Raw genomic sequence first — 16,677 nt, forward strand, 5'->3', positions numbered from 1 at the left:
GGGTTTATTACATGTATTGATGTGCATATGTTGAACTACCTCTACATCCCTGGGATGAATCCTGCTTGGTCATGGTGTTTACTCTTCTTGATGATTGGCTGTATTCTGTTAGCCAGTACCTTTTTGAGGACTTTTACATCTGTGTTCATTGGGGAGATTAGCCTGCAGTTTTCTTTTATGCTGGATCCTTCTCTAGTTTTGGTATCAGGGCTATAATTGCTTCCAGGAATGACTTTAGGACTATTGCTTCCATTTCAATTTCACTATAGAGTTTGAGGAGTAATGGCATTAGCTCTTCTCTAAATTTCTTTTGGGATACAGTAGTGAACCCACGAGGACCTGGGCTTTTTTTTGTTGTTGTTGTTGGTAAGGTTTTAATTACATCTTCAATTTCAATGACTGATATTGGGTTAGTTAGGAATTGTATATCCCCTCGAATCAGGTTTGGTAATTCATATGTATCTAGGAATGTATGCATTTCTTCTTTGTTTTCTATCTATTTAGATAGATTCCTGAAGAAGTTATTGATGATCTTCTGGATTTCTACAAGATCCGTTGTGATTTCAACCATTTCATTCCCAATGGCATGGATTTGAATCTTTCCTTTTTCGATAAGGTGGTTAAAGTTTTATCAATTTTATTTAATCTTTCAAAAAACCAACTCTGATTCATTGATTCTTTGTATTGTTTTCTTAGTCTCAATTCTTTTTATTTCTTCTCTGATCACTATCATTTCTTCCTTTGTATGAGCTTTTTTCTTGACTTATTCTTTTTCTAGAAGTTTCAGGTTCCAAATTTGATTGTTTATTTGAGTTTACTCTATTTTCCTGAGAGTTCACCACTATAAATTTCCCTTGTAGAACTGCTTTCATTGTGTCCCATAAGTACTGGCATGTTGGATCAGCATTATCATTTAATTGTAGATATTACATAATTTCTTAATTTTAAAGGTGAGAAATTGCTTGCTCAGGAGGGTGTGAATTTCCATTTCTGGTATGCTCCAATATTTGTTTGCTTTCTCCATTTTTCTCTCCTGTCCTCTTCCCCAGTTTTCCAAAATTTATGTGATCCTCCTTTGTCCTTCAGCCTTGCTTCTACTATATTTCTCTAAATTTATCTCTCTGTTTTGTCATCTATCCTTCTTAAATTTCCCTCCCATGGGTTTAAAATCACTCCACTAAGGGGAAACTCACTGCACACAAGTCCCTGGTTCATGTTGGATTTTGTTATATAACTGTAGATATTGTTCCTATGGTTAAAGGTACCAAATTAATAGCTACCACAGCTTGTCAGTTTCAAGGTTGTACTCGATGCCCTTCATCTCATTTATTTTGAGGAAATCTCCTGTATTAATAACCTCTTCAATGCCCCACGACTTACTACTATCATTTTGGCAACACCACAATTTGAAATGAGAGAATCAAACCATAGCAACGAAGGTAATGAAAATTACTAAGTAAAAATGATTTTACGCTATTGTTGATTTGAAGCATTTTTTTACCTGTAACTCATAGGTGCATGAGTGTATATGTATATTTAATTTAAATATATACAAGGAGTTTATAGCATAGTAAAAAAAAATAAAAGCAAACAGGATAATACACTCACCTTATGTTGCTGTACTTGGTGTTTTAGGTCTTCAAGGTCAGGTCCTAGGGCTTGTTCTTCCATTTTCTTTGTTCTCTCTTCTGTTTTTGTTAGCCAGTCATTTAACTCTTTTAGTTTCTGATTCTGGAGATCCATTAGAATTTTATGTAAGCTGAAAATTTAAAAGAAGCCTATTATTTCCTCTATTATTAAACATAAATGGGTACGAGTAGATATTAATAATTCATGACGTGTGTATTTTTTCATATATTGAAATATGTAGAGCTTGCTATCAGTCACCTCAGAAGCTACTTTTTCTCAGACTTACATCTCATTTTACAACTTTCAGAAAATTTCACATAGCTAACTAAATGTGAACATTGTCACCAAACTGAAATGCATCTGGTAAATGAATTTTCTTATGTTGCCATTATTTAGTATATGTAGTGGTGAGAGGCGGTCCTATTTCCTTTGTATTGGCTTTTCAATTAAAATCAATTGGAATTGATACATAGAAACATAGAATTGTACATATTTGTGGGGCACCATTTAATGACTAAATACATTTTTATACTGTGCATTTTTTTCAATCAGGATATCTTGTTTCATGGTGGTAGTACTTCAGTTACAAACTTAATTTGTTCTACAGTTTTGGAAAAGATGACCACGTTTGTGTTTGTGTTGGAAAGACTGCCATGGTTGTATTTGCCACTGGATTCAGAGTTTGCAAACAAAAACAAAATTTTACAAAGTGCTTCTGTTTGTAAACCAAATTGTTTTCAAACATAAGCATTCCTGAAGCAAGGTACCACTGTGTGTGTATATATATCCCCTTGTAAATTTATCGGTTATGGTGAAACTTTCAAAATCCTTTTTTCTAGCTTTTTGAAATTCACAGTAAATTATCTAGTCATCGTACTGTGCAACAGCATGACATACCAAAATTTCTGGCTTCTTAGTACCTAGTGATCAACTTTATTCCATCCCTCCCACAACTCTTTTGGTATTCTTCTCACCAAGACATTGGACCTACATTCCTTTCTCATGGATATGGTCTGATCTTTTTTTTATTTTCATGCCAGAGATCGAACTCAGGACCCTGTGCTTGCGAGGCAGGCTGCAGCACCACTGAGCTAAATCCCCGGCCCAGATACTGTCTGATCTTCTTACTTTTTTCGAGTATTGTAACGACGACGCAGAATTAACAAGGGATCAGTTTTCAGTTTAAGCTGTAAGAGAACTGACAGCATTTGTTTTCTCTTTTGAAACCTAGATTCCATGCTGTAATGAATCTAGGTTACACTACCAAATGATTAGAGACCCTCTACAGAATGACCCCACATGATGAAATGCTATCTTAGAGGTGAGCACTCAGATGAATGTATTTCAAGGTGTAATCTCACCTGCATCATTTGAAACAGAGAAGTAACTTGTTATAGCACTTCCTGTATTGTTTATCTACAGGATCATGATGATATTATAAATAATTTTCTTAAGCCATTGAGTTTTAAAGTCATTTGGCATGCAGAACTAGATAAGCAAAGATATGTGCTTTCCATATCAAAATAATAGACTTTTTAAAGGATTTAAAGTTCAAGGACCTAAAGCACAGACATAGGCAGTGCTGCCACATTCTTAAACCTTCTCAATTACATGTCTAGCATACTCTCCCTATCAGTTAGATAACTTTACAATGAGGGTGAAAATACAAATTAACATGATTTCATCCATTAACTTAATAAAAACTTGACAATCAAATAGGCAGCATTAACATTCATTTAAGGTAAATATTTGTTATGGTTTGTATTTAGATAGTCCCCCAAGTGCCTCATGCATCCATAGGTGGGACTTTTGGATTAAGAGGTTGATAGCTGATTTGCTGTTAGATAGGATTTAGTTAGAAGAAATGAGTCACTGGGCATGAGCCAGGAGGGAATATCTTCCTTTCTCATTCTCCCTATGTGCTCTCTGCTTCTCGGTCGCCATGAGGTGGGCAGCTTTTCCTCTGCCTCACCCTTGAGCCATGCTACTATGCCTTTGAGCAGCAGACTGTGGATTGAAATGTGAGCCAAACTATCTTCCTTTTACTTTCAGGTATTAAGTATTTTGTCCCAGAGACAAGAAAAGTGCCAAAGACATATTCTTTAGGAAAGTCATATTTAAAGCATTTTTGTAAACAAGAACACACTAAATACTGATTCTATAAGGAGGGTATAATTTTAGATAGGAATTCACTATTGTGAATTATAAGGTCTTTACCGGAAATTTTTGTTCATCAGCACATTTAAACGTAAAAACACACATAATTGAAAGTGTATAAAATGATTTAGATTGTTCCATTTATTGACCTTTAACATTTTGGACACATTTACCTTGAGGCACATTGAAATCAGAAGTCTCTTTTTATGGGGTACAGAAATGAAGTATACATTTAAGTGAAAGGAAACGTGGGAGGTTTCAATTTAAAACTCTTATACAATGAATATTAACCCAGCATTGCAAGATACATACATCTTTCACTTTATTGTTTTTTTCTATCTTGAGAAGTAACCAGATAAAGATTCCATGAGAATTGGCTCCAGAATCATTCCTTGTTTTTTGTTGTTTTCCTGCTAAGTTTGTCATTTTATTGAGCTAAAATATCTAAGAGCATTTCAAAAGCTGGAGAAGAGAATTCCACATCATTGCTTACATGTGAAGAAATGTGTCAAGCCTAATACATATTAAATTTAATAAAGGATTTCACGTAAAAGTATCACTTTCATTTTACAGACATATTTCATTCAACAAGTAAGTATCATGTTGCATCTATTCAGGAAACTCTTACTTGTTAGGAATAGACTAAAACACCTATACTTACACACAATAGCTTAGAGCTTATTACACAGTGTGTGTGTGTGTGTATGCAATTATGATATGAAAATCCTTATAATTAGCTTTATTTACATGTCAAGAGGTACATAAGGAGAAGCTCCAATATGAATTACAGTTGTAGGAAATGGTCATTGCACAGAACGCATAGCATGAGGGTTAAGATTTTTAAAATTGAGCCATGCATTTAAAAAAAAAATTCACTGGTGCTGCTGATTGGATCAAGGGCCCTGTACATCTAACACGTGCACTGCCACTAAGATACACTCCCAGTCCATATATATCTATTTTCTAAATACACAATTATTGAGAACTGAGATACTGTGGAGAGGTGAGGAAGACCCACACTGCTCCTTACTACTATGACGTTTACATTAAGATTGCCTCTCCTTCAATGTAAATTACACTGGACAGGGGAAAGCCACAGGTAATACGTATAGCTTCTTAGGCTGTTAGTTAATTATAATTGTGATATGCCATGAAACAAGGCCAATTGAATTGGGCCTGTGAGATAAGAAAAATCTTTGTTGATATACTGACATTTGAAGAACTATAAAGCTTGCAAAAGCAGCAGTAAAGAGGGAATGGCCAACCCTGTCCGGACAGAAGAAACCATCTAGGAAAAAACCCTGCAGCAGCACAGATGAGCAAAAAGGTCAGTGAAGTCTCATTGTGTAAATTGGGGGAGAGTAGTAAAAATCAGGGCTTGCGCTAGTTCCAGGGTTCCAAGAAATTTCTGAGCTTTGGCTGAAAATCTGGTGTTTGAACCTCCTCTGGTAATTTATTATATTTCACCATGTTTTTATCTTCTAAACCTAATCTTCGGGACTAACCAATAAAAACAGATGTATGCATAAGTGTTTTATCAGACATTGCATTTTAAAAAGTTATTCATGTATGTCTTTGTTTACTATTGCAGTACTGGGGATTGTACCAAGGACCCTGGTACTGAGAATTATAACCAGCTACTTTTACTTTTTATTTTGAGACAGAGTGCAAGTTAGGTAAGTTCCTAAGTTGCACCAGCTGGCCTCAAACTTGTGGTCATCTCCTCTCAGCCTCACAGAATAATGAGACTATAGGTAAGTGCTACTGTCCCGGGAAAGCACGGTATTATATTTTTTCATAGATGGAATATAGAAATGAGCAGCTGGTTGTATTGAGGGAGGGGCCAGAAAAGCAAGGCAATGGGTGGTGTACAGGGACAACGTATAACCTATGCTAGTAGGTTTAATATATTAAGGATTGCTATACTTAGCCTGGCATAGTAGCACATACCCAAAATGCCAGCACTCTGGGAGGCTGAAGTGTGAAGATTACAGGTTCAAGCCCAGCCTAAGTAACTTAGTGACTTAGTAAGACTCCATCTCAAAAGTAATACGAAAATAAATAAGGTCTGGGGATATAGTTAAGGGCGAAAACCTTAACATCAATTCCCAGTACCAGAAAAATTAATAAATAAATAAAAGGACTGGTATAGTCACATGGGTGTTTCTCAGAGAGAGCCCTGTTTTTTGTTGTTGTTGTTTTTTGTTTTGTTTTGTTTTATTCCCAAGACTATTGGTTCTCATAGTTTGGTGCCTGGATGAAAAACATTAGCCCATTACCTGGGAATTTGTGAGAAATGAGAATCTTTTGGGTTGTGGCCTAGAAATTGGGTTTGACAAAATTTCCAAGTGATTCTGATGTACACTCAGGATTGGAAATCATTGCTGTAAATGATTTTACTGTATATCCACAACCAAACCAAACTCTGCAGTTCCTATTAATATATTATTATAAATATTAATAAAAGTTAATTTCCAATATCCAGGGAGTTACTCGACCTTATTTTGACATAAAACTATTATATTTTTATCTTTACAGAGAGCCTAAGACTGGGTTCTCACCTGAGATCTTGAAGGAGTAATTTCTTGCATGCACAGCCACAAGTTAAATTCAGAATAAATCGGAGAAACAAAGTAAGAAGTGTGTTGATGGAAAAATTAGACCAGCATAAAAACATAGAGTACTCATCCCATTGTGGAAAGTGTTCTGAGAAGCCATGTTTTAACACACACACACACACACACACACACACACACACACACACACTGTGATCCTCCCATCTCAGCCTCCTAGAGTCCTGGGATTTCAGGCATACGATATATATATATTACCATAGGCCTTGTCTAGATACTAGCAAAGAACAGTCCACATGCTTGATGTGACCTCATATTAAATTAAATGAAAATAAATTAAAATTGTCGCCAATAGTTTAAATTCATGAAATATCACCTACAGATTTCAGCCCCGACCACTTTTGATAATATCTAACAGGATAAGTCTTAGAAACCCCTAAGGCTGCCTTCTCACATTGTAATCTGTCAAGTTAAATGTCTATTGTTTCTACTATAACATTCATAAATTCTCCAGTTTACCATAGTCCTCATTACTCTGTATCCTATTTCAGACCCCACTCATCCTACCTTCCCTATGTTAGGACCCTATTGTGGGCTTTGGATTTGACTCTCCAAGATCATCACTGTGGCTTGTGAAACATAAAAATACATACAGACCACCTGGGGATGTTGACTGAAATTCAGGGGGATTGGATGTGAGGATTTTCATTTTTCTAAAGTTTCCAGGCAAAGTTTATGCTGCTGGCTCTCAGGTTACTCTCTGAAATAATAATTCAGGTGAGAAAATTATTTATCTGTAAATCACTGCTAGTATTTAAGGCATGTTTTTGATCCATTAGTTACCTACTGCTCATACTGAGATAATTAAGAAGAAAGACCAATTTGATACCAGCGAGGAAATACCAAGGGCTATCTGATGTAGGATGCCCAGTCACTCCCCTTTATTATTCTTCTAGAGGTGGAGAGGTGGTAAGACTAATGAAACTGGTCTCCTTATTGATTCCCCATGACTTTTTTTTCTTTACAGTGATTACTTTGTAACTGGGGAACATGCCTCTTTCAGTTATTGAGTCTAAGACATTATTTAAAGTGACAGGTATCTCTAAGCAGCAAACAGGATTTTTCAAAGGATAAAACTTCTGACAAAAAAATAGCCTTATAAATATGACAAATCTACAAAGATGATATTCATGTGATAAACACCTGCAAATAGTCTACTTATACATGCTTTTCCTTTGGAATACAGGAATAATTATTTTGAATGTTCTAAAATGTTTTCACATCTCCATTATTGTTCTCTTAGCTACTCTTGTTATTCAGTAAAGGCTGATGAGTCTTTATTGCTTTCTGTGTTGGAGCTATATGAAATAAACTAACAGATAATAAAAGTTGCTATGATTTCTTCCCTCATCGAAGCGTCTGAAGCAAGAGCACCAGTAAGTGTGGATAAAGTACAGGTCAGAGTTCCCTGAGTGAGTGGCAAGAAGTGAATAGGGGCTCTTGGCACGGCTGGACCACCACAAGAAGCAAATATCATAGGGGTCTGCCAAAAGGTCAGAATAGGAGACATCACAACAGAACTTCAGGGAGGGAGAAGCTGCCCCTCCCTGTGAAAATGTCATTAATACCAATTTTACAATAAACTGGCTTACATTTTTACACAATAGGTTTTGTGTTTAGTTTATTGGTACAATCTAGGTATACACTACAATTACATACATTACCGGGATCTTGTACCTTTACATGACAGGTCTTGGTTCTCATTTTTTCCCCATACCTCTGCCCTCCCTTCACCCCCCCTTTACAAATATTTTATTTCCATTTTTTTCATTTTCCCCATTTTTTTTCTTTCCCTTATTACATTTCTCCTACGCTTCCCACTTTCCCTACACTTTTAGCCCTTTTCTTCCTATTTCACATTGTAGATTATCTCATTAGGATCTTATGTACTATTATAGTTTGTTCACACCAGAGAAAAGACACATGTATAAATACACAATACGTTTTATAATGACAACCTTGTTTTTAAGCCTTTTACATGTACTAGTTTAGTGATTTCTAAACAACGGTATGCAATCTACTTGTAGTATTTTAAATGATTTTTGTGAGAAAAAGTTAGGTAGTTTAAAATAACTATTAATATTAAATATATTAATAGTAAACATATATTAAAATTGTATTTTAGTGTGTATGCATACTGTTTGTAAATGATATGTATCTATAGTATGTATAAATTTGAATCTGTGTGCTTATCATATTTATATGATAATTATATGATTTTGAGTGAAAGTATGTAAAGAATTAGTCATTTTAATAAGAAATGTAAACTATATAATGGTAAAAAAGAATGCACACAAGGAATAAAAGTTGTGAAATTAGAGCGAGATTGATATGTTTATTATTGAATGAACATAACTGGTGCTCAGTAACACCAATGGAGGTAGCTAATACTATTGTTAATGTATTACAGTGGATCTGAGTAGTTTGAAAGGTTAAAGAACTCGCCAAATGTCTCCCAGTGGTACATGAAACTGGTGTACAAACTATAAGCTATCTGTAACCTCAATCTGTGCTTTTAACATTGGATTATTTTATTTTTTCATGAATATAACATTGTATTGGTGTGGGGCAAATGAAATTGCTGATGTTTGAGATTTTTAGTCGATGGAAATGACAATTTTAACACTAGCCAACTTTAAACGTGAACAAAAAGTCAAAGAAGGCCCACATTTCCATCTAATGCTTTAAAGATGCAAATAAATGTGGGAAAATTGTCCAATTCAAGAAATGAGTATCTACCACTGGCAGAGAAAAAAAAAGACAGTTCTAACAATATCTAGAGGCAGAAATGAGTAAGGACATAATATGAGGTACTGCTATACTAATTTCCAGTCACTAAGATAATCCAAAGACTGGCAGAGAATTACATAACTGATTGCAAGAAACTGGGACCTGGCAAGATGGAACTAAAGACTTCTGGATTTGTTCTATAAAGTAATAGACATCCTGTACGTTTTGTAGAATGTCAAACTATGGACGCTAAGTCAGCAGGCCTCCAATAGAGCCCGTGTTTCTGGATTTCTAACAAGTACCCAAGGGATGACTATGATGTCGGTTCACAGATTGCATGTTAGGGAGTTGAGTCTTTTGTTATCTTTAGCAAAATGCAATCTAAGTTATATCATTTGTATAAAAGAAAAGTAGACATTTGTCTCTCACCTGATACCTCAAAACTGGAACATCTCTGTTAAGGACATGAAGTAAAATGAATGGTAACATGAGGTCTTCTTCACAGAAACTCTGTTAGAGTATAGGCTTTTACTTTGTAACCATTGCTGGCCAACATAACTTACTAGAGTGGTACCTCAATTCACAAATTTAACTTGTTCCACAATTTGGAAAAAGATGACCACAGGCATGTTCATGTGGGGAAGATGGCCATGGCTGTGTTTGCCATAGAATGAAGAGTTTGCAAACAAATAATTTTGCCAGTTACTTCCTTTTTCAAAGGAAATTGTTTGCAAACAAAAGCATTCATGAACTGAGGTACCACTGTATAATGATATAAATCTTCTGTTTGTCTATCCCATATGACAGCTATTAGGCATAGGGCAATAGAGTGATTGAAACGCAGCCAGTGTGAGAAACTATATTCTAAATATATTTATTATGATAATTTTAATTTAGTTATATGTAGCTAGTGACTTCAAAATTAGCACGGCTCTAAAAGAGAAGATAATGAGATCGACAACAACTGTTAACTATGATTTGAAAGTCATTGCCCATACCCTGTTATTATGGCCTACAATATGGAAATCCCAAGTGTAGAAGTCTGGCAATACATAGAAATAGTGTTTTGTTTGTTTGTTTTGTTTGTGTGTGTGTATATATGTGTGTATGTTTTGTACCAGGGAACTCAGGACCTTGTGCTTATGAGGCAGGCAGCAGAACCACTGCGCTAAATCTCTGGCCCAGAAAAAATGTTTTTTGAAATCCATTTGTAGAAAAGTTTATAAATACAAAATTGTACATTTTCATTAATTTCAGCTCATATTTAGTAATCTTGATAGCTTTTCATGAGCTTTGTAGAAAAGGAATATTAAAATTATGTACAATATATTATAAAATATAATCACGTTAGGGAGTATAACAACATAGACATAAATGTATAGACTTTGTAAATCATAGAATATTATAATTAAAATTATCAAGAACAGTGATCTCTTTAGGAAGAAAGTTTCTTAGGCCAAGTTCTCGCTAATATGATCTTCTCAAATAAGAAATGCAACTAATGAAAGGAAATAAAATATTATTCTGAATGTCTAGATTAGAAAAGAACCACCAATGGCAATCAGTCAATATGTCTTATGGCAAAATGCAATTCCATGATTTAAGTTGGCAATAAACCTATGTAATTTGATTTAAGGGAGGGCAACCAGTAAGAATTAGAAACGGAATTTTTAATGTACTTTTTTACTTTTAACTGCACAGCATTTATTAGCTAAAATCACACTGATGGAAATTAAAATTAATTCATTTATTAATTAAAATGATGGCTTAAAATCTTAGAGAAACAATCTTAATGGGAATGTTATACAGCTTTGATATTAGTCAAACAATTGTTTACTCCTTTAGGTTTTTTGCTTCATTCTTTATTTAGAAAGCTATTGAGGTCATATTTCAGTCTAGTTTTTATTTAAGCTACCAAAAAGTTGTGAATTAATATAGTATATGTGAATAACTCCTTAAAAGGTACTAATTATAATCACTGAGAGAACTTTTCAAACTGATATCTCAACCCCACACCTGAAAAATTCAAACAGAATTTCTGAGCCTTGAGCTCCACTGCTGATACCTTTTAAAACTCATCAGCCCACGTTCTAATGAACACCCATAAAGTGGAAAAACAAATGTGCTGGCTTGTAGGCTTCAGCCATAATTTTCGTTTCAGGCCATGGGGATTCAAAAGTGGTGAGTGTCTGAACAGCGGAGTCTAGTCATCATGGCACATCAGGATTAACAGGAACTACACACAAGGAGATAACAGGGAGACAAAGGCTTATGCTAAATAGTAATGTTTTCACCCACCTCTTAATAAGTAATTATACTACAAAAGTTATCAACAATCCGTGAAGTATTAATTTTGACTCTGTCCTATTTGAAACTTTTAAATATAATTCTACTTTGTATAACAAATTATATTATCATATGTCAGACAATAGAACATTATTCCTATACATCCTATTGACCCAGGATACTATAGTCATACCAATTAACAGACGTGGAAACAAAGCTTACCTAAAGTCAGGAGGCAAGCCATTGGCCATGAAAGGAAGCAAGGAGAAGAGGCCACTTATATTTTTCAAAACTTACTGATAATTAAAATATTTACTGTTAGGTTGTTTCTACCTTGCAACGTGGTCTTGCAGACCAATTTCTAAGAGGATGACCACATAATAAAATATTTTTAAAGCAAACTATTTATGAACCTCTTCTTTCAACAAATAAGTGAGATTTTCAAATTAAACACATATTAATATTTATTCTCTCACTTATTGAAACATGAGAAATAGCATTATTTTTACAAGTGATTCTATGAGAGAAACAAACGCATCTGGTTGTTTTTACAGTCTTCCTCTAATTTATTCCTCCTTCCATATTGCTGAGAAGACTTTAATTATTAATATTGTTCAAGTATCCAGAACAAGATTAAAGTTTAAGATTGTAAACACATTCCTTTTGAAAACATAAATTCAAAATAGCAATAGTAACATAAAGAGATGTGTGGATGGATGAAAGAGATTCTTGTTGCAAATACATTATAGCAAATCTAGATGCAATTTTCATTATTACATACTTACAAAATGCATCAAGAGACTCAAAGATGTCATCACAAATAAAGGACAACAACTGAGATACAATTAGAAGATTTTAAAAATTATCTCAAGAATGGGCAATGTTGACATTCTGAGATTGTATCCACTTTTATGGCAACAGATTTCCACTCTCAAAGTCAACAATTTTGCAAATTCACAGCATCTGGCAAAGTGCTGGAATAAATATGATAAATATTTCTCGAATGATTATGTAGAACTTAATTATCAATCAATCAGAAGACTTAACAATTCACTTTCAACCTCAAAATATGGAATTAAAATTATAAGGACAACTTCTGTTAGAATTTGTTCTTGTTGAGAAAGTCTATTACATTGATCTGAATTAATTTTTATTCATAAATAGAATATAATCATTTTACATTTTGTCAGATGGGCACACTTTTCCTCCACCATTCCTGTTTCACTTCTGTCTCAGGAGCTTTCTACTTTCTTGTTCGTATTGCCTTAGCTATCTGGATGACTCATTTCCCCCTCCCTTTGCTTGGGGCTCTTCTTAAAATTTACTTCATGAGAAAGGTTTTCTCTAACATACAATAGCACTTACAATGTTTCCCCATCTATTCCTATCCTTTTTTACCTTTTTATCATTTAATAGCATCTGCCATCAAATATATCTTATGTCATTATCTGCTACCATTAGGATGTAAGCTCAATAAGTCTATTGTTGACTCAGTAGCTAAAAGAGTACTAGAATAGATCAGATAATAAATATTAGTTATATGAATGAGTGAACATTCTTAATGTGTCAAATTATCATTATCTTTATGAGAAAGCATTGTTCCAAAAATGCTACTCTTTCTAGTTTATTAATTCTAGAGATTTGGCTTTCCTGTTTATGATTTAAGCTCTAAGAGTCACATACTTTATATTAATAGAACAAGAATTTCTAGATTTAGCTGAATCAATCCACATTATCTTTAATTTTAGAAGAAGATAGCATAGCTGTATACATTTATAACTGGATGAAATATCAGAAAAAAAATTATTTTAAGATGGGGATTTTAGCTCAGTGGTTCCAGCGGCTGCTTCGCAAGCGCAAGAACCTGAGTTCAATCTCCGTACCAAAAAACAAACAAACAAAAAAACATTTTAATACATGTTGTATCTTATTAGTCCAACAGTTAGCTGTCAATAATTACATTTTGTCTCCATATTACTGCTGCAGAATCTTGCTATTCCTATATTTACCCATGGGAGAAGACATTAACATTGAAATCTGAACAAAATATCACCAGCACTCTTTTTTAGCTTCTGAGAAAATGTTTGTTCCACATTTTTTGATCAAAAACTAGAGGCCGAAGTTAGATAAGTAGGGTTCTACAAAGGAGTATGGATTTATACCATTTTATATTATGTCAGCTAGATCAATGCTTCTTCAACTTAAATATGCCCAAGAATCCCCTGGGATCTTGTTAAATCTTGTAGATTCTGTTTCTGTAGATCAGAATGAGAACTGAGATTCTGCATCTTTAACAAGTTCTCAGGTGCTGCTGATGCTGTTGGACATCAGACCACCTTCATCGACAAGGAATTATCACTTCAACATTATTGGATAAAGTTAAAGAACAATAATTTGCCAAACTGATATAGAATTCTAAGCGGGAGTCTAAGATTATGCATCTTTAAAATGTTCACTGCAACAAATTCAATTCAAAGTTTCAAATTGCATGAAGAATTGAAATCAGCATTCGGCCATCCATTCACATATTTACTCATGCAATACGTTAGTCACTTCACTTGGAAGAAAACGACCCACCCATTGGCTCAGCACCTCCTTTGCTCCATCCAGACTCACACGTCACCTCATTTCAACATTAGAACAGATACATACGGGAAGAGGGATGAATAGGATTTGTTAGACATATCTTGCTTTTCAATGTGTTGATGATTCATAATAATTTTCCAAGCTATGGCCTGAGTTTTTTCCAGTTACTGTACATGTATCTCTGCCTGCTGATATAAACCTGAACAGAACTGCACTTGGCCTCTTTACTGACTGGTTTTCATGCTTTCCCCTCACCTTCTCAAAGTTTTCAGTTTCCCCCTGCACGTCCTAAGCACAATTATCAGAGAAGCTGATGGAACTTGCTGTGCTTATCTTTAAGAATCCTTGTAGAGATGTCAGTAAATCTATTTTCTCTCTGTAGGTTGCATTTTTCAATCAAAGTAATTAGATTATTCATAGAGAAGGAAATCTTCTCTTTTCCCTATGCCAGTTGACTTCATGTACTTCCACAGTTGGAAATTTGTCTTTTTCTCTTCTCTCCACATCCCACCACCCCAAAGGTATTATACAGCACAAAATATAACAAAAATCAGTTAGCTTATTCTTCTGTAGATGTGTTATTAAAGAACGTCAGATGACATTGTCTTCTTTTAATTATTTTTTTTGATTATGCAATCAGTGAGTGACAATTAAACCTCCCCTTTTATTCTCATAAACACTGTTAGAGATTGTAATCGACTGATATCTGGGGTGTTAAGACAGTTATGGCTAGAGGTATTGGAACAAACTTGTTTATTGTATTTCCACTTCACCTTCATGAAGGGAACAGAATTGCAAAGAAGTCAGAAAGGAAAGTACCAATAAGGGGAGGGTAAGAAAATAAGAATAAAAGGGGAAAAGATTTATGTTCATTCGTTAACATCTTTTTGAAGTATATTTTAAGTTTTTTAATTGGGAAATGTAATTTCAAATATACTTATAAACATGCTACTCAGGTTCCTTTGCCCCCATAGAAAAGAATCACAAAGATATTTCTCTGGTGTGAATAAACTGCAATAATACATAAGATTCTAATAAGATTACTGACATTGTGAAATGGGAAGACGGGCTGAAGGTGTAGGGAAGGTGGGATGGGTAGGGGAAGGGTAATAAGGGAAAAGAAAAAAAATGTGAGATAATGAAAAGATGGAAATAAAGTGTTTGTAGATGGGGAGGGGAGGAGGGGGTGAAGGGAGGGCAGGGACAAGGGGAAAAAATGAGAACCAAGACCTGTCATGTAGAGGTACAAGATCCCAACAATGAATGCAACTGTACAGTATCCCTAAAATGTACCAATAAACTCAATTAAAGCTGAAAAAAAAGAAAAGAATGAATGACTAAGGCAATTCCAAGTAGCTGGAGACAAAGTTTCAAAATATAAATAAGTCAAAGTGAGACGGGTAGCATAATTAATCCATGGCCACAAACCTTATTTCTGAGCACTTTTTTATTTTCTACCACAACTTTGCACTCACAAACTACTTTTTCATACCATATCTCAACCAATATCTTTTAGAGGTTCATCAGTCACATGGAGATGTTACTGTTGTGTTAGTCAGTAAACTGAGGATCAAAGCAGAGGCATCTATTGTCCTACTTCACATAAATGTTGAGAAAGTGAGATCTTATCTTTCAGGAGAACCACTGTAGATTTTAGGTATAAAGGACAGTATGTTTTTACTTCTACATTTTAAAAATTTCTTGGGTCATTGCATATTTGTTCATGGTTTATGAGACAAATAGTAGATGCAAATTGTGCATTAGTGTCTGTATGCACAAGCCAAATCATTTTGACTGTTAAAAGGCAAACAAGGAAACTAATAATAAATGCCAAAGAAATGATTTACAAGTTTAAGACACAATGCAGATAGTAGAACACACTTTTAGCACAACCTAGTACCTACTCTAAAATACTAGCATCTCTTTTTTTGTTTTGTTTTGTTTTTGTTTTGTTTTTTCTTTTTATTGAGGTTATTGGTACAATCTAGGTATACAATTACATTCATCATTGGGATTCTGTACCTTTACATAATAGGTCTTGATTCTCATTTTCCCCTTGTCCCTGACCTCCCTTCACCCCCTCCTCCCCTCCCCATTTACAAACACTTTATTTCCATTTTTTCAGTTTCTCATATTTTTTTCCTCTCCCTTATTACCTTTCCCCCACCCTTCCCACTTTCCCTACACCTTTAACCCTTTACTTCCTATTTCACATTATTAATTCTCTCATTAGGATCCTGTGTACTATTATAGTTTTTCACACCAAAGAAACTGTTCGGTATTTCAGTTAAAGAAACCTCTGTATGAACATTAAAAATAGGGAATCCTAAAATAAAACTAAAAAGGAAAGTAAAAGAGAAAAGGCAATGATGTAACATCAAAATAATCCTAAATTCTGGAGATGAAAATGGTCCCTGAACATATTTAAATTGCTTCTCGCTCTTATAGTCTTATCTTATTCTTTTTTCATTATTTAGAGAATACTTTATTAGTTTCTGTATTCAAACCCACGTAGATATGACCTTACTTATTTAGTACGATGTCTTACCCCTGTACACATGGAAAAAAATAAAAATAAATTAACATTTCCAGACCAATATGGTTGTCCATTTCTGTACAATGCCAAGTCAACACAGTAAATTGGGATGACTTTTTC

At 34.4% G+C, this 16,677-nt stretch overlaps 1 protein-coding gene across 6 annotated transcripts in view; it reads right to left on the reverse strand.

Annotated features, from left to right (window-relative positions):
• Positions 1–16,677, reverse strand: part of Dmd (dystrophin) — a 2,130,457-nt gene that overhangs the window by 1,471,133 nt on the left and 642,647 nt on the right. For all 6 annotated transcript variants that reach the window (XM_033760401.1, XM_033760400.1, XM_033760399.1 and 3 more), the window contains exon 12: positions 1,609–1,759. In XM_033760401.1, the coding sequence (XP_033616292.1) occupies positions 1,609–1,759 (151 nt within the window). The remainder of the gene's footprint in view (positions 1–1,608; positions 1,760–16,677) is intronic.

The sequence above is a fragment of the Fukomys damarensis genome, unplaced genomic scaffold (genome assembly GCF_012274545.1).
Source record: "Fukomys damarensis isolate Sample0158 unplaced genomic scaffold, DMR_v1.0_HiC HiC_scaffold_39, whole genome shotgun sequence".
Classification (NCBI taxonomy): Eukaryota; Metazoa; Chordata; class Mammalia; order Rodentia; family Bathyergidae; genus Fukomys; species Fukomys damarensis.